Source organism: Microtus ochrogaster, linkage group LG7_11 (assembly GCF_000317375.1).
Source record: "Microtus ochrogaster isolate Prairie Vole_2 linkage group LG7_11, MicOch1.0, whole genome shotgun sequence".
NCBI classification, from domain to species: domain Eukaryota; kingdom Metazoa; phylum Chordata; class Mammalia; order Rodentia; family Cricetidae; genus Microtus; species Microtus ochrogaster.
The window spans coordinates 1,264,252-1,282,537 of record NC_022032.1 but is presented as its reverse complement, the minus strand read 5'-3'; the positions used below and the strand labels follow the sequence as shown (position 1 = coordinate 1,282,537).

Below are 18,286 nucleotides of genomic sequence, written 5' to 3'. Positions count from 1 at the left end.
TGTCACTTCACAACATTGAATACATCACTAAGGCAGGTTTGTTGTGCTAACCATATACTTACACCAACATTAAGTGTAAGAAAGGAAGAATGCAGTGCAAAAGAATGCTGAAAATGATAGCACAGCCTATGTGTAGATCATGGCATAAGCACTTTAATCTGTTGTTGCTGCTGCCATATTTATAAGTAGGAGTGCAATCCAGAACTCTGAAAGCGATAGCATAGATTATATGTGGTAGATCAGTACCATAATCACTTGCTGCCATTGCTAAGTATTGGTTGCGTGTGCTTTTCTAGGCTAGAAGCTTAGGTTTATTTGTACTGATATTACCACAAGTGGTGAGGGATGCCTTGAGCTGCTGTTTACCATGCTACTAGGGAGTAGGAATTTTCAGCTCCATTATAATCTTGTGAGACCACTATTATGTGCTCCATGAGCCCAGAACATTATGAAGCCCATAATGGTTAACGCTGTTTACCCGAACTGCTCCCGTCTATGCTCCCATCCATCACACTCTTTCTTTTTTTTTAAATATTTATTTATTTACTCATTATGTATACAACATTCTGTTTGTGTGTATGCCTGCAGGCCAGAAGAGGGCACCAGACCTCATTATAGATGGTTGTGAGCCACCATGTGGTTGCTGGGAATTGAACTCAGGACCTTTGGAAGAGCAGGCAATGCTCTTAACCACTGAGCCATCTCTCCAGCCCCCATCACACTCTTTCTTAATAACTTTTTAAAATTGTGTGTGCTGTGTACATACAAAAATTAAGGTTGGAGCCCAAGACTTCATATGTGTTAAGTAAATGCTCAACCACTGAAAACTCAAAATTTTCTTCTCATATGCTTTTAAAACAACTTTATTCCTTTTTGTTTTCTTAGCTTTAAAATGAATCCCTGACTTCAGATTTTGTTTTATTAAACTGGCCAATGGTTCGCCTCTATTTTGCAAACCATGGTACTCTCAGAATAGTAATTAGTATTCCTAGTCCAGGAGGCAGTTGTACTATGGAAGGAATAAGGTAATCCTGGTTGGAGTTCATTGTTTTGGATCACTGTATATAAAGAAATGCAAACAATTTAAACAAATTGATCAGATCATAAGACTTAGATAAATAAAGTAACAACAAAACTGAGACTGTTAAGTGGTCACATTTAGGCTAATCCCTGAACTGTCCTGCTGTGCCTCCAGTGCAAGAGCACCATGGCTTAGGTCTTCAGTGACCAGTCTTTTATTTTTTTGGTGGTGGGTGTGTTTCAAGACAGTGTATTTCTTACTGTGTAGCTCTGGCTGTACTGGAGTTCACTATGGAGACCAAGCTGGCCTTAAACTCAGAGAGATCTGCCTGCCTCTGCCTCGCAAAGGCTGGGATTAAATGCGTGTGCCACTATGCCTAGCTGCCTCTCTCTCAAAATCTTTGTCCACCTAGCCCTTGTCATAAAAACTGACAACTGTCTCTGATCTAAGAAACTTTAGGAGCTCGAAGACTAGATCATAAAATATTATCTACTTTCACAATTGTTTTTCTGGACTAAATATGTGGCTTGGTAGTAGAGTGCTTGCCCAGAGTATTTGAGGCCCTGGGTCAGAATGACAGTCACCAGTGAAATACTCCACATACGAATGGGCGTCAACATTTCTAGGAGAAGCTAGAGAGAGTTGAAGTGTACGGAACAGTGCTAGAAGAAAGTAAAAATAAATTACTAGGGCTGGAGAGTCAACTCGGTTTTTAGAGTAGTTGCCTCACATCAGGAAGCCCTGGGCTCTGTCCCTGTTCCAAATTAAATTAGGTGTGATTAAATTAAATTAGTTTGTGCCTTCATCCTAGCAAGATGGAGAAGATACAAGGATCAGGACATGAAAGTCATCTTGTCTTTACTACATAATGAGTTTGAAGTCTGGAATACTTGAGATCCTGTCTCAACCAGAGTGAAAAACAGGCTGGCAGTAGCAGTACTGTATCTGCTCTGCCACTTACTGACCCAAACATAATCTGAGAAATGGGTCCTCTGAGCATCATATATGATGCATATGAGCATATATGCCATGGAACTAGTGATACAATCTTCTGGGACATATACAGCCTGTCCTTAACTAAAATGTCACTGGGAGACAAATGACAAATGTATTAGTGTGAACATGGGGTGATAATGTCACTAAATAAAATGGCACTTTAGTCAATAAAGCCAGGTTAGAAATGGCTTTGTTGTGAAGCATTGCGTCAGTTTGAGAATTTTGCCCTTCTCATAGTATGGAGATCTATAACAAAATAATTGTTTCAAAAGGAGAGCCTGAGAAAACAACATAAAACTTAGCATTTGCTCACTCTACTTAAAATACTCTTGCCGTTTTCCTAGTAAGTTCAGTATTCAGATGCTTGTTTTAAGATTGCGTACTCTCGATTGGTAATGGTGGCGCACACCTTAAGCCCCAGCATTTGGAAGGGCAAGGCAGGAAAACCACAAGTAAGAGGCCATCCTGGGCTATAGAGTAAGACTGTTTTGAAAAAAATAAAGATAAATACTCTTCCAAGATAAAAGGAACCTCTAATGTGCCCCTACAATTAAGGGTGTGTATATATAAACACTGGTCATAGCATTATAAGTGCTCAAAATACAAATATATATGACTAGAGATAGTATCCTTAGAATTTCAGTATAGGGAAGTAGCATTTTGAACCGTCAAGATTTCTAGTATTCCATAGAATGGGTAGTAAACCCCAAGCAGTTATATTAATAACATGGATCCAGATTTAACCACATAAAAAGATTTGGTTTTTAGATAAGTTCTTATGAGCCCAGGCTGATCTCAGCATTCATTATATTGCTAATGTCTTAGTTACTGTTCTCTGCTGTGAAGAGACATCATGATGAAGTTATATACAACTTATGAAAGGAAGTATTGAATTGGGGACTTGCTTACAGTTTCAGAAGGTGAGTAGACTCCATAACTATCATGGTTTCGGGCACGTCAGCAGGCAGGCAGACATGGCACAGGAGCAAAAGCTGAGAGCTTAGATCTGATTCATAATTTGGAGACAGAAAAAGAGCTAACCAGAGTGGCGAGAGTTTTGAAACCTCAAAGCCCACCCCCAGTGACACAGCAAAGCCACACCTTCTAATCCTTAGCGAACAGTTCCACAACTGGGGACCAAGTATTACAGCATGAACCTTTGGGGCCCATTCTCATTCAGACCCCAGCCAAGACTGATCCTCCTGCCTTGGCATCCCATGTGCTGGCACAGTGTATACTACCATGCCTGATCTAGTTCTTGTCTTCAAATTCAGAATATTGTCAAAACAATAAGGTGAATTTGTGGTAGCAAGCAATGACTTTACCATCTTTGTTTCTAAAACTTTTAATTCTTTCCTCCCTACAGATTGATAGACAGCAGTTTGAAGAAACAGTTCGAACTCTAAATAACCTTTACGCAGAAGCAGAGAAGCTTGGGGGGCAGTCATATCTTGAAGGCTGTTTGGCTTGTTTAACAGCATATACCATCTTCTTATGCATGGAAACTCATTATGAGAAGGTACTGTACATTTGTGTTTAGAAGCTGTCTAAAAATCATGAAAGAAGATAAGTTTTTATATAGTAAAGTCGCTTTAAACTTTAGAAGCATGTTAAAAATAATTCAGATTTTGTTGTTGTTCCTAGTACACAGGAGTGAGCCCTAAGTGCTTAAGAACAGGTCAAAATGTGTATGTCTGCTTGGAATAGCAGGTCAGTGTTCAGATTCCACGTGTAAAGTGGCTGTAGAAAATCTCTGTCTTCATTATCTCAGTTTTTTGAGGATATTTTTACTTGTTTTCTAAAATTTCATATTCAATCTTATCCTCCAACTTGAGTTTTTTCCTTCTCTTTTAGCTGCCTGCCAGAACTAGAGTTTCTGGTGCCAACTTAGGATGCTCAGAATGCAAGTGTCCCGTCTCCCCATTTTTCAGGTGTACCCTGTTTTTTTTAATCCTGTCTTTAGGTGTGAGAATTGAAGAGGGAAAGTACTCAGTTGTAAAGAACTGCAGTGTTTTCTGTTTCCCCATTTGTGAAAGCCTCATGACGTTGTCTGCCGTCTTCTCTGTGATGTCCCTCCATCTCACTCTTAGTTAGGAGACTGGTGTTCCCCTAACTCATTTCTCCATGTTCTGTGCTCTTCTCTTTATAAAACACAGCCGTACTTCCCCTGCCACTCCTGAGTCAGTGGCCTTTCTTCTTTGCCTGATTACTGGATCGGGCAAGCTCCTCCTGAAGCTGATGTCAGGTTGCCTTCCTAGCTGTCTCCAATACCCTTCCCTCGCTTGTTTCAACAGCCAGACTTGGTTAGTTTCCAGTCAGACGGTAGCCAGTAGCTGTTCTTTTCATCCCCAGCTATGACCAGTCCCATTTCCCGTTCCTGTCCAGTTTTACTTAACTCTCATAATCAGATCATTTCTCTCTTGTGTACATTTTCTGGCACTTACAATGCAACACTGTGGAACATAGGGGTTTGTGTCCTCTTCAACTACAGGTATTGCCTTAACCATTGTGTTATTTATTTTAATACCTAAGCCATGTTTTGGCTATGTTAGGCACTCTGAATATGTGTTAAATAAATGACCAAGTTTCCAAATATACCTGTAAATTCTTAAAATGTTTACAGAATGACTTCCTGCAAGGATATCCACAGTACAGACTCCTAAAAGAAGAGTGGGAATGGACAAACAAGCTAGGGAGCTCACAGAAGTCCAAGCTGAGAGTGCTTGGATTAGGAGTAGGGCAGTTTGGGCAGAAGGAAGTGACTGATTCCAAAGGATATGTTGATAACAGAACCAGGGTTCAGGCAGGACTAACTTTGGGGGAGGATGGAAATTTGAATTCCCTTAGATAAAAACACACTCATCCAGCATGCTTTTAAAGAAGTACATTTCTGCCAACAGTGAGAGAAGTACATCCTTTGGAGTGACAGTTGTAAGGAGAAATTAATAACTGGGTACTAGACAAGTCATCCTGGCTACAGGCTCTTGGTGTTCTCTCACCTATAAAGTAGATCTTGGAATTAATATATTGCCTCACTTATAGTAACTGTTAAACACTTAAAGTAGATTTTTAAAAAGAAAAAATATTTATTTATTTATTATGTATACAATATTCTGTCTGTGTGTATGCCTGCAGGCCAGAAGAGGGCACCAGACCCCCATTACAGATGGCTGTGAGCCACCATGTGGTTGTTGGGAATTGAACTCAGGACCTTTGGAAAAGCAGGCAATAGTCTTAACCTCTGAGCCATCTCTCCAGCCCCTTAAAGTAGATTTTTTAAGAAAGTATTTTTTATGTATTTATCACACATACGTGTGCCAGGGCATCTGTGGAAATCAGTAACCTCGGGTACAGGCCCTTGTCTTCCCCTGTGTTCTCCTTTTCTTGTTCACTGCTGTATATTCCGGGCTAACTGTCCCTCAACCTCCCTGACTCCTGCTAAGGTATGCTTGGATTTTAGATGCTTGTGCTTCTGTTTCTAGCTTCTGCCTGAGTTCTGGGATCTGAACTCAGGTCATGAGACTTGTACAGCAAACCATGTCCTTTAGTTCTCTATGCAAAGGTGGGATTGAATCATTTAGACTCCAGGGTTTTAAACATGAAAGTTTCTTTGTCAGTGAACAATAAACCAAATATAATGCTTACACTTTATTGTGTGAGTTGAATTTTTTGAAATTGTCAATAATCCTTAAAACTTGCTTAAACAATTATGCACTTTGTTGCTTATAATATGCTATTTATTGATTTTTCAGTGAAGATAAAGACGTTAGTGTTATTTCTCCACTGTTACTATCTATTAGAATTAGAGAACAATTGAGCTTATAGAAGGTTCTCCTCACTGTCTGCTTTGTTTACTAGCTAGAAAGCATCCCTTTTGCCTGTGGGCTGTAATTAGAAGGACACTTGAATATTTTCTGGGGAAAAAAAAAACAAGATTCTGATCTCAACTCAGCCTGGTTCATGCTGCCTCTCTAGCAACCTATGTGCTGAGTCACATTAACTTAGGTTGTCTGTTCCTGGAGGTTTGATCATGTTCACGTTTAACTTTGTAATGTTATACGAGTTGAGGTTGAATTGAGTGTTTGGGAATAAAGTAATTTTTTAGTTGTCTTGGTTTGTTTTGACATTGATTTAAAGTATAAGAACCAGTGAGATGGCTCAGGGGATAGAGGAGCTTGTGTGTAGGCCCAATGACCTGAATTTGAGCCTTGGACTCTACAGGATAACAGCAGAGAAATGAATCCCGATAGTTGTGCTCTTGGCCTTCACATGTGCCCTAGTGAGGCACACACTTATACACATAACAAGTTAAATTGAGTATGAATAAGATGCCATATTAATTAAGATCTCTTGGGACAGAACTATCAGGTACAGTTCTGAATAGCTCCCCATATTAACAGCTTATTGTTGCTAGGAATAAAGAGTTCAAAGCAGCTTGTATTGCCTTCTCCAAACAGTGTAAGGAGATTTGGAGTTTATTTTAGAGAGTGAGAGATCACAGAAATGGTACTAAAGATTAAACAGAAACTTTGTCCAACAAATTATGCTTGAATCAAATAAAGAAATGCTATTTCCTTGCTAGTAATCTGTGCCCAAGGAGGAAAGCAGTTCAGAGGGATCCATTGTTAGGAGCTGTCCGTGCACACGGTTGTGTTCCCTCTCATATTAATTAATGTGCTGGGCAAAGGGAGAGTTGGAAAGGCGATTGGAAGTCCTGAGTTGGCCTCATTTATGGACTGCTTCCTTCCACTCAGTAATTTAGTGATTGACAGACTGTGAAGATAGTGCCTGTAGGGTTTGTTCATCATGACCAAGCACAGCTCACATTCTTCAGATACGCACGTTGCTGCAGCTAGTTAGGTTTAAAAAGTTGTTATTTTTAGAAATAATATTTTAAATTTACTAAATAAAGAACCATGTAGATTGCTCTTTCAGTATCTATCCATACCATTTTTAAAAAGGGAATAAACCTGAGATTATATTAACCTCAAAGATAGAATCTAAATAGTATGTGTATGTATATGTGTGTGTATATATATGTAATGTTATATGTAATACATATACTAGTATTTATATTTTCCTTCAATGAGAAGACCGTTCAAACCACAATAGGGCTTCATAGTTTAAGTTAGTTTGTACTAAATAAAATATCTCAATTGTAACATCTACCTCCTTTGTTCCTTTTCCTGGTACATCTGTGCACTTAGTCAGTGCTTGACATCTAGTGCTGTTTTGTTCCATGCATTGCTTTTCCTCTTTATATTGTGATCAAGTTTGTAGCCTCATCATTTGCTCATAGTATAAATCTAAGGAAGTGCAGGGTAACTTAAAGACTAAATCACAGTTCCTTAGAATGCTAAAGCCAGAAAGGGGATCTGATGACTTTGAGCCTGAAGTAAAGCCTGTAGCTCCTTCACTTTAGGTAAAGCTATATTTTCTCACTCTCTTAGAATTGCTGTTTCTCAAAGTTACTTTGTGTCCTGTCTGGGTTTTGTCTACATTTGTTTTGACTTTTACAAGCTTAATACTAAATTTATAATTTTAAGTTCCTGTCTAGGAAACGAGCAAGCTACAGAGTATCAATGTATGCAAACATAGGAATGATTCAAGACACCTGTGATCAGAAGCCCTGCAAGCATTCACATCTGTGTGCTTTACAAAGGAAATAAACCTCCCAGTAGCGTGACAGAGCTCCCTTTGTTATTGGCCAATCATTGCTTTAAATGGCTGAAAACACACAAGAGGGAGAAAAGTAGTTCTTAAGCAGGAAGCTCTTAAGCAGCAAGAGCAGAGCGATCCTTCATATTAGAAGAGGTCATAGTAATGGGTGCCACTGTGTGTGTGTGTGTGTGTGTGTGTGTGTGTGTGTGTATGAATGACTTCTGTGTGCCCAGATCGGAGGTGAGCGGGCTAGGGCTTGATTCTCACTGTGTGTCTGTACATTTGCCTCGCACTGGAGTCCAGCACTCTGCACACACTGTGACTTGTGTGCAGCCGACAAGAGCTCTGCCTTGTAAATCATATGACTTGCATTGAAGACCAGCTCACTGTCTGAATATTCTGATATCTAGCCAACACTTCAAAAGAAATCTATAAAAAAGCTGTGGTGTTTCCTTTTGGCAGGTCCTGAAGAAAGTCTCCAAATACATTCAGGAACAGAATGAGAAGATATATGCTCCCCAAGGCCTCCTCCTAACAGACCCCATCGAGAGAGGACTCCGAGTTGTATCTTTTTAGTCAAGATCAGAAGGTCTAAATATCTATAAAGAACATTGTGATGGTACTGTTTGTCCTTGGCCAGAGAGAATTTAGCTCCTACCCGTTCTTATATGTGCATTCAGAATTTTCATGTAAATTATATACCATAAGCATCCCTTCGCCAATGTGTTTTCTTACTTAAAACACACCTCTGAACTCTGCGGTGTACTGGTCTTTGGATTGTCTAGTATTCTATTTACTATCCCTCTTGGTTCTGAGGGCATCTTAGGTAAAAGTATGCTTGTAAGAGCGATGTATCTCAGCCACAGACTGTGAGCCTGAACCCCCTCTGAAATGGGTGCTGAGATTTGTCATCCAAATGAGTTGCAGTCCACAGGTTCATCTGACTAGTTGAAGTCTGTTACAGCTGCCAGATGTGTAACTCCGTCACCTCTGACATACTGTCTGTATTTCTAGAGGCACTACGCCTTGAGAAATCACTAAGTAGATTTGGTAAATAAAATTACAAAACCTCATTTACTTGATGAAGTAATGGCTAAATAATTTTTAATTTAGTCACATTATTCTATGCTGTGCAGCTGATACAGAGTTTTATTTTACTCTATAGCAATGGTTCTTTTAGGGGTATTGAAACCTCTCCCAAGAAAATGCTTTCATATAATTTTAGGGCATTTTTGAGCCCCTAAATTCCTATGAATTCTTAGCTATGAATCTAGATTTTATATATATATATATTCATTCCAGAGACTGGAGAAATGGCTGCTCTTGCAGAGGACTCGTTTCATTTCCAGCACCCATGTGGTGGCTCACATCCATAGCTCCAGTTCCAGAGGATCCCACATTCTCTTCTGAACCTCATGATAGGCACTGCACACACTTTGTGTGTGTCTATACATGCAGGCAGAACATAAATATAAATAAATGTTAAAAAAAACTTCATAGATTCTTTTTAAAACTAGAGTTTTAGAAGTAACTACTCAAATCATAGCAGATAATAAACACTTTTTGCAAAGCAAAAAAAGCATGTTTAATGAAGTAGGAAGACATTTTAATGATTCAAAGATAAGCAAAACAGAATGCATAAATCAAACTGCACACCGTCTTGCTGTAGTCTGTCTGCTTCATGTGTTACAGTTGAGTGTGTTTTCTTAACGGCCATGCTGTTCAGATTGAAATCACCATCTATGAAGACAGAGGTGTGAGCAGTGGAAGATAAACCATAGAATTAAAGGTGACTATGAAATCACATGGTTTATATACAGTGTTAAGATTTTTAATTATGCATGACTTTTCCCCCTGCTTGGTAAATAGCAGACTAAATCAAGTAGGGTATTCTACTCGTTGTATAAGCTTCAGCTAATCACAGGTTCACTTTGTATTTTAAATGTGTATGTAACCCAAATTTACCTGATTATGCAGTTTAATTTTTATTTTCCCCCTCTGTTATCTTAAGACTGGTTGTTATTGTGATATTGAGAGAGGTGTTTCTTTGGCTTGTTTAATGCTTGAGCTGTCCTGGCCTCATAAATGTTGGGTGTTATACATATGAATCAGCTCAGATTTTTCTACCTATATGCCTAAGCTTTAAGGAGGCCCAGGGACATTTCGGAGTAGGGGAATCATGGCTTCAGAGCTTTTTGGAAGAAACTTTACCTGGAGGGTACAACATAAATTTTATTCCTTAATATTTTCATATATCCACGTGCTACTCTTTAATAAATAGGAACAAATTAGTTACGGTAAGAGAAACCTGTAGTCAGATGTTGTTGAGCCTGCCCCTGTATTGTCCAGCTCTCTAAAGGATAGAATGCTACTTCCTCCATTTCAGTTACAGCTCTGTGAGCTCCGCAGGTGTCTGCTCCTGATTATCAGGCAGCACAACACAACTAGCAGGTGCCATTTGTGGGCTCCTCTGCTGGGATTGTGTTAACAGGCCTTCTGAATCTCACAAGTCTCCACTTCAGAGGAGCGAACTGAGATCAGTAGGCTAGCGATCAAGATAACATAGCTAATAGCTAACAAGTGTTGGCGATTCACCACAAAGGCCCATTCTAGGCCATGCTTCCTCTCAAGGTTTACAGCAACAGAAATATACAGAAAGGACAGATCATGGGTTCTTAATGCCCTTTCTTCTTTTCAGTAGCTTTTTTAAAAATCCATTTTTCTCCTGTTCATTTACTAAATCCTATAAATCACTCAACATTCCAAAACTGTGGTCTTTTTGCTATAGTTAATGTATCACCTAAAGTTTTGAAAGCCAGAGGTCTAAATAATGACTGCCATATGTTTTATTTCTTTTAAAGGCTTTGTTTTGAGCACAGCATTACTTGCCCGTACATTTTCTCATGTACAGTTTCCAATCTGATGTTTCTCAGATGAACCACCAGGCACTCTGCATGGTTTTGTTCTGTGCTGTTGGAGTACGTTTATCAATCACAGCTGCATTGACTTTGCACAGCCCATGTGTCACAACTCATCTTAGAGCTGTTACTACTTTAAGGATGTTTTTCTGAGGTGGTGTAAAGTTGTGAGCAGTTATACCCCAGAGCCTAATGTATCAATATTAAGACAAGAGTGACATTTTGAAATGGGAAAGATTTGTGTTAGGAATTTCTAGATAGTTTCATGGATGCAAATATTTTTGTTCAATACAGTGTAGTTTTCAGAGCTTTGTGTTTCTTAATTCCAGGATCCAGTGTGGCATAGGATGTTAGAGAAGGACATTAAACCGTAAGGATGGCTTACTTAGTTTGAGTTTCTCTTAAAGTCTACAGAGTGTTGTCTAAATTAATAGTATAACATGAAATCACAAACCATGGGAATGCCTTTACTTTTAAAAAGCTCTTTAAGCAAAAAATATTTTGCACTTCAGTTTTCTAATATCTTATTATCTATATTAGATGCATATGTTTTCTAGAGGATTGTCTATATTATATAAAGGATGAATTAGGGGCTAGAGAGATGGTTCAGTGGTTAAGAGAGCTGGCTACCCTTTCAGAGGTCCTGGGTCCAATCACCAGCGCCCCCCTGGCTATAACTGTAACTCTAGTTCAAAGAACCTGACACCCTCACCTGGCCTCCCCGGCAGTGCACACAGGTGGTCCACAGACACATGTAGGCAAAACACATAAAATAAAGGTTAAAAATAGATGAAATATAATTGCCAGCACAATGAATTAGTGTGATAAAGTAGCTGACCTTTGCTAGCACTTACGTGACAGCACATTCTAAGTGATTAATTGCCACAGCTTGCTAAGCAGTTGGGTGTCAGCATAGCTCGTGTCATTTAAAGAGGTGGTTTCCAAGGCTAATTTTAACCTTCCTTTCTAAAATACTTTTTACCTCCTGTAGATCCCGCCTCCAGCTGGGACCTTCGTCTATCCACTGGCCGATGGCAGAGTGTCCCTACCTCCTCTCCAGAGCGTTATTCTCTTGTATCTGCTGCCAGAGCCACGGTGCCACACCTGGAGTGACCTCTTGTCACTCAGCATCCACTTCGTGTCTCCCAATTGTGTAGGACTCTGTAATCTTTTGATTCGTTTCAAGAAAATACAAGGAAGCATTTCACTTTTTAAAATTCAAAGCCATTTAAATAATAAGTAGTTGGTCAGCCCGAGACAAAGTCTTCTCTTACCTGACACCAGTATCATTGGTTCTGTTCATTCCCGGACCAGTTCCCAACAAGTCATGACTTAGCACAGCTACTCCCCCACATCAGTGACAGGCTTCAAGGGTGTGTCACACATGTGCTTTGGCCGATGCACCACCCAGATCTCCAAAAGCTGCCAGTCTTGACGTGATTCCGATCTTAAGATTGATTTCAGCTGTTCAGTTTCAGAAACTGAAGCTCCCTGAGAGAATAATATATGCTATTTGTTTTGGTATTGCAGTTATTATTAAAGCAGTATTTAATGCAATTCAGGTTATTTCTTTGAAAGCATTTATGTTCATGTGCATTACCTCGAAATGTCGGGAAGATGTTTTGTATGTTGCTTGTTCATTACACGAATCAGTAAGCACAATAAGTAGATGCTCAACCATCAGATATGCCTGTCCCTGCTCTGCCCCAAGTGTGTAACAAGAAAGTGACATTTAACTCTAGTTTTGTTACAGATATAACTTAGAAGAAAAGTTGATAGGAATTATGGTGTATGTTGCTAATTTGTAACCTACTCATAAACTCTTATTCATAGCCTTCACATACAGTATTCAGGGCACAGAAATCTTTTCATTGACTCGAGTAAGTTTTGGCTTCCACATTAAACTTGCAAGTTCAAGTCAATTTTTTCCAGCTCTTCTTTATCTCTATACTCTTAGTATTGGAATTTATGTCCTTTCTTTTAGGAGTTTGAGAGCACTGTATTTGGGAGAAAGTTAAGAAAGCTAAGGAATGAATGAAGCAGTTAAAAGTTTAACTTTTAGAGATACTGTAGGTGCTAATACTGGATTTAATCTTTCAGATTTAATTTGTTTTCTGGGCCTTGTGGTTATTCAGTAATCCCAATAGATCTGTGTAATAATTTAATTGTATAAACCTTATTTGTTCCTTTAAAGCCTATACTAGTCTGTCTGCCTTTTAAACTTGTTGCAATAACTTTGCTGAAATATTAACACATTAGTAAAACTTTTCTTAAATAAACTGTTGTAGTTGTGATTTGATAAAGGAAAATGGGTGTGGCATTGTATTTGGAAGACAGTGCTGGAATAGCTGATAGAGTACATCCAAGTGTTGTTAATATTATATTTGTGTGTCTGAGCTGTGTGTAAGGATGTGTTCTACTGTGTGGGTACGCTCATGCCATAGCATGCATGTGGAGGCCAGAGTCACTTCTCTCCTTCCACCTTGTGGACGCTAGGTATCAAACTCACATCATCAAGGTTGGTAGCTGGAGACTTTCTGCTGAGCCATCTTACCCACCCTCACTTAGTATAAATTGATAGTTTTCATTAGAAAAGCATTGTCAGAATTACTGAAATATCTTGGATCATCTGATGACTTTTTAAAAAATATGGTAGATTTATAGAGAATACAGAATAGGAATGGTTAGATGGCGTGGGTAAGCACACTTGCCCCAAGCCTGACCAGTTTAGTCTCCTCGACCCACTCGGTGGAAGAAGAGAACCAAATCCACAAGTTGGAATTTGACCTCTATATGCATACTAGGCAGGTACAGGAACACAAGTTTTTAAAAGGATACAAAATACAGTCTATTCTGATGTTTTACTGTGAGCTTATTTTCTTACAGGAAAATTTTGCCATCTTACTATTGAAATGAGGAGACAGCAATACATGTAGCCATACACTTTCCAGTGCACAAAACTTGAAAATATAAAGATAGCAAACATCTAATTCACACGGTGTTTGCCCTAGCAAGATAGCGTGTCTAGACTGCCAAGCTTCTGGGATGCTTCAAGATAAGATGGCTCAGAGATGCCACCAAGCCTGGCAACCCAAACTGGATCCCCAGTACTCAATGGTAAAGAAATAAGTCCAACAAGTAGCCCTCTGACTGCTGCATTTGCTTCAGTATGACCACCCCACCCATGCCAAATCAATACATGGGTGGGGTTGCAGTTACCCAAGCAAGGATTACAGCTAGTCAACATATTCTACCTCAAGTACCTTAGAGGAACAATTTTCTTAAGTCTGCCTACAGCCAAGAAGTCCTAAAGGGAGCTGGGAGAATAGCTTAGTGGTGGAGCACTTGCCTAGCACATATGAGATCTTAAGTTCAATCCATTGCAAAAAAGAAAAAGACTCACAGGAACTTCATGACTAAACTGGACTCAGGTGGCTCTTGTGCCTAAGCTGGGACTAGGATACAGGCACAAACCACTGTGCCCAGTTGTTTGTTTTATTGCCTCTAAGTAATACAAGTATTGATCTAGTAATCCGCTTAGCTTTTTGCTGTTGCTTTTTTACTTCATTCTAGCTGGGGCGTGGCTCTATGGTAGAGCTCTTTGCATGTATGCGGCCCAGGGCGTCATCCCCAGCACAGCAAAATAATAAAGTCTTCAGGTTCATAAATTACCTTGTTTAACAATTTCTGAATTTGGGTGTGGTTAGGCACACCTGTGATCTCGGAGAAAGGGCTTGAGTTTAGGAGCAGAGTGCTCCAGAGTGAGACTTTATGGAGTGTGTGGGGTGTCACAGAGTTGGTCTTTTAAGAAGAAAAAGCAAAGAGGGATCTAAAAATGAGTGCACTGGATGCCAATCCTATCGTTTTTGACCATGTTGTGTTCCCTCACCTCATATTTTCAAACTAATTCACTGGCAGGAAGTGAGCGTAATTCACATTCAAAATGTTTTGGTAATTACTAAACTTGGCATCCACCAAGTGTCAAGGAACTTAGCTAAAGGAGAACCCATACTCTGACATGTGAGAACATGTACACAGATGCAGCCTCTGTCCAGTGTAGGATTAGCATGTGCAGCTCGTCCACGCCATGTTTGACGAATTGTATCTGAAAAGCAACACTAGTGGGAGCGATCACCTACGAGCCTCACATGTCCGACCAGCTCTCTGCTACACTAGTGGGAGGGATCACCTACGAGCCTCACATGTCCGACCAGCTCTCTGCTACACTAGTGGGAGGGATCACCTACGAGCCTCACATGTGTGCGACCAGCTCTCTGCTACACTAGTGGGAGGGATCACATACGAGCCTCACATGTGTGCGACTAGCTCTCTGCTACACTAGTGGGAGCGATCACATACGAGCCTCACATGTCCGACCAGCTCTCTGCCACTGGGCTACATCTTTGCCCCTGTGTTGGTAATATGTGAATATTTTATGTTTTCAGTACTTTTGAAAATGTCTAGAAAATGCTCCCAAAAAACTACTTGTTATCAACAATTTGTATGTTGGGTATAGTAGCTGATCCCAGTAGAAGCAGTTCTGTGAGTTCTAGGCCATCTTGGTCTACATAGCGAGTTCCAGGCTATCCAGGACAACGTAGATTTGAGGCTACACGGGGTGGATACACAACAAACTGCCTTTTGTATGTCTGTGTAAATTGCCGTGTCCACAATGAGCACCACCCCAAGAGGTGTCCAGGGTAAAGCTGGATTCCTCACTTAATGTAAACGTCAAAGATGGAGCCCTGTGGCAGATAAAAGCCCAGGGTTATCTCAGCATTCACAAGGCTCCTTGGGTCACAACCCAAGTTTATGCCTGAGCAGTTTCTAGAATGGCAACTGTGTTACAGGATCTACTGCAATGTTCCAGATACCCAAGGCTGCTGGTTCTTGTTTCAAAGGGTCTAACAACACAAACTCATAACCAACTTAAGCATTTTCAGTCAAATGATATTTTCATAACTAAAGATAAAAACAGTAATGTTTGTCACTCTGGGCTACTCTGCAGATGAAATTTACCTTATCTGTTCCAAGCTTTTTTACAGTAAAAAAATCAATATAATGAATTATGACCCTGAACATATAATTTTGTTATTTACCTTTCTAATGTTATTAGAATGTTATTAAATAATTTAATGTTATTATTTAATGAATGTTAAAATTTTTACACCTTAGGAGGCAGAGTTAGGTGGGTCTCTTGAGCCCAGCCTGATATACATACCAGGTCAGTCAGAGTTACATAATGAGACCCTGTATCAAATATAAATAATTTTTTACATCAGTGATAAACTGTAGAAAGAGATTTTGTTTTATTTTGTTGCTGGGGGTAAAACCCAGGGCACATGCTAAGAGTGTACTGTACTACCATGCTGCATCTCTGTCAATACCAATTACTTTATGGAAAAATGCAGGCATAATGCCAAAAGTCTGTAAGCTACCAAAAACTTAAATTTCTGCAACTTTCTATTACTGCTGTTATTTCTATTTTAAGTATTAGTATGTCAAGATGCATAATTTATAGGTGTATATAACTAAAAATTCCAATATGATTCCATCCCCGAAACTCTAATGAGGAAGTTTAGATAACTCACTAGTTTAGAGCACTTGCTGCCCTTCCAGAGGACAGGGGTTTGGTTGTCAGCACCCCATGCTGAACAGCTCACAGCTCTGTGTAACTCCAGCTCCATGAGGACTCCATGCACTCTTCTGGCTTCAGTAGGCATACACATTCCTGTACAAACACACACACATAACACAAATAAAACAAAGAAGATAAATCCTTAAGAATAAACAAGGGCTCAGCGAGTAAGAGCGCTTGCTGTGCAATCTTGACTGGGGTTCAATTCCCTAACACCCTCATTAATAAGCTCAGTATGGCTACCCACCCCTATAACCTCAGTCATGTGGGGAGCAAATACCAAAGCATCGCTGGGGCTTCCTCAATGTCAGCATAGCCCCAAGTTAAGCGAGAGACCCTCTCTCCTGGGAACAAGGTAGAGAATGATGAAGCATCCTCTAGACTCTATGGGTAAGCAGATGGTCCCCACTGCCCCCATAGTTGTGCGCATGCACCACACACACACACACACCGAATTCATGCACACTAAAAAGGAAGACTCCTGGATAGAGAATAGGCATTCTTCCATTATCAAAAAGAACAGTTCAAATAATGGAGAACATTTCTGTACAAAAGAATACAGAGGACGGACAATGGGGTCTCTTGTATGTAGTTTATTTATCATCTATATTTATGAATCTATCAAATGATAGTGCAACTGGCTTGGCATTGAAGCCAATCCACATTAAATGTCAAAGGGGGGGTGTTTCTCAGTGACAGGTGAGACCTTTGAAAGATCAGCAGGCTGGAGAGGAAGGCTGTACACATGAGGACCTGATTCTGGATCCCCAACACCGCATAGTGCTGTGTCTGAAACCGGCAAACTGGGGAGGAAAAGGGAAGCCTGAAGAACACTGGCCATCCGGAGCAGTTAATTTAAAGAATCCCAAGTTCAATAAGAAAATGATCTTTAAAAAAAAATGGTGGAGAGCAATGGATGGAGACAACCAGTATTGTTGACCTCTGGCCTCTCTCATCCATGTACATATGAAGCACATGCCTATACAAACACGTACATGCAATCACACACACACACACACACACACACATTAAAATTTTTTCCCAGACGGTGAAGTCACATCTCCCCCTCCTCCTAAGGTCCTACTGAGTCACTCTGGTGAACCAATGAGTTCATTGGGCACAGTTTTCCACGGTACTGGGGCTCACTGATAGGCTCGTGGCTGGCCAGCAAAGCCCTGGAATCTTCCTGTCTCCTGCAGGAGGTACAAATGTGTGTTGCCACGACTCATTTATGCAAATTCTGGTATTGAACTCAGGCCCTCCTGCTTACAAAGTGAACGCTTTACCAACTAAGCTATATCCCCAGACCTGTCATTTTTATGATAATCCAGGCAATATCAGTCTAACGGCTTGTTTTCCCTTGTTTTCCAGTTGGTCAACATGGCATAGAAAATTTCCCAGTCCTCCGATCTAGAGACAAACAAATCTAGAACTGTCAAAAGTGACATTTTGCACAGAGCAAAACATGTCAGAGAGAAAAGCATCTATAATTCAAAGAAATACTGGTAAGCAGACAATGAAAATAATGCACCCAGTATTTGTCTGTGTGTGTATGTATAGTACACATATACATATATGTATGTACACACACTCTCTCTCTTAATTTCCTTCTCTATGTTGAATGGAAGCAAACCGCCTGCATAACAATCAGGGGAATTTGATGCATTGGCCTAGGCCGTGCCTGAGAATCTGCATTTCTCACGGGCCTCCAGATGACGGTGTAGCTGAGCCATGCAAAGGAGAAGCAACCGATTTTCACAGACGGAAGCAGGCGGCTGCCCGGGTCGGCCGCCAGGCGGCACTGCCCGCTCCCCTCACTGCGTGGTGAGCGCCCCCACGTGGCGAGCCCAAGCAGGCGTTAGCCGAGCCTGCACTCCCAACCTTCGCCACCGCCTTCCGGAAGTATGCTCCGTGGCACCGCAAATGCCCGCCCTTTGGTGGACGGGGCAAAGGGTGGCGCCCGTGCACGCTCTCCGTGTCATGATTGGTTAGTGCTCCCCAGCGCGCTGACGTCATTCCGGTGGACGCTGAGTTTGGGCTAGAAGCGCGGGA

General features: G+C 40.5%; 1 protein-coding gene across 2 annotated transcripts in view; it reads left to right on the top strand.

Annotated features, from left to right (window-relative positions):
• Positions 1 to 12,875, top strand: part of Golga7 (golgin A7) — a 16,113-nt gene extending 3,238 nt beyond the window's left edge. Inside the window, exons 3-6 of one of the 2 annotated variants that reach the window (XM_005362431.2) lie at positions 3,384 to 3,536; positions 8,141 to 8,242; positions 9,405 to 9,467; positions 11,588 to 12,875. In XM_005362431.2, the coding sequence (XP_005362488.1) occupies positions 3,384 to 3,536; positions 8,141 to 8,242; positions 9,405 to 9,452 (303 nt within the window). In that variant the 3' untranslated portion in view covers positions 9,453 to 9,467; positions 11,588 to 12,875. Of the gene's footprint in view, positions 1 to 3,383; positions 3,537 to 8,140; positions 8,243 to 9,399; positions 9,468 to 11,587 lie in introns of both variants that reach the window. The other variant, XM_026786956.1, reaches the window with a different exon arrangement.
• The last annotated feature ends 5,411 nt before the right edge of the window (positions 12,876 to 18,286 follow it).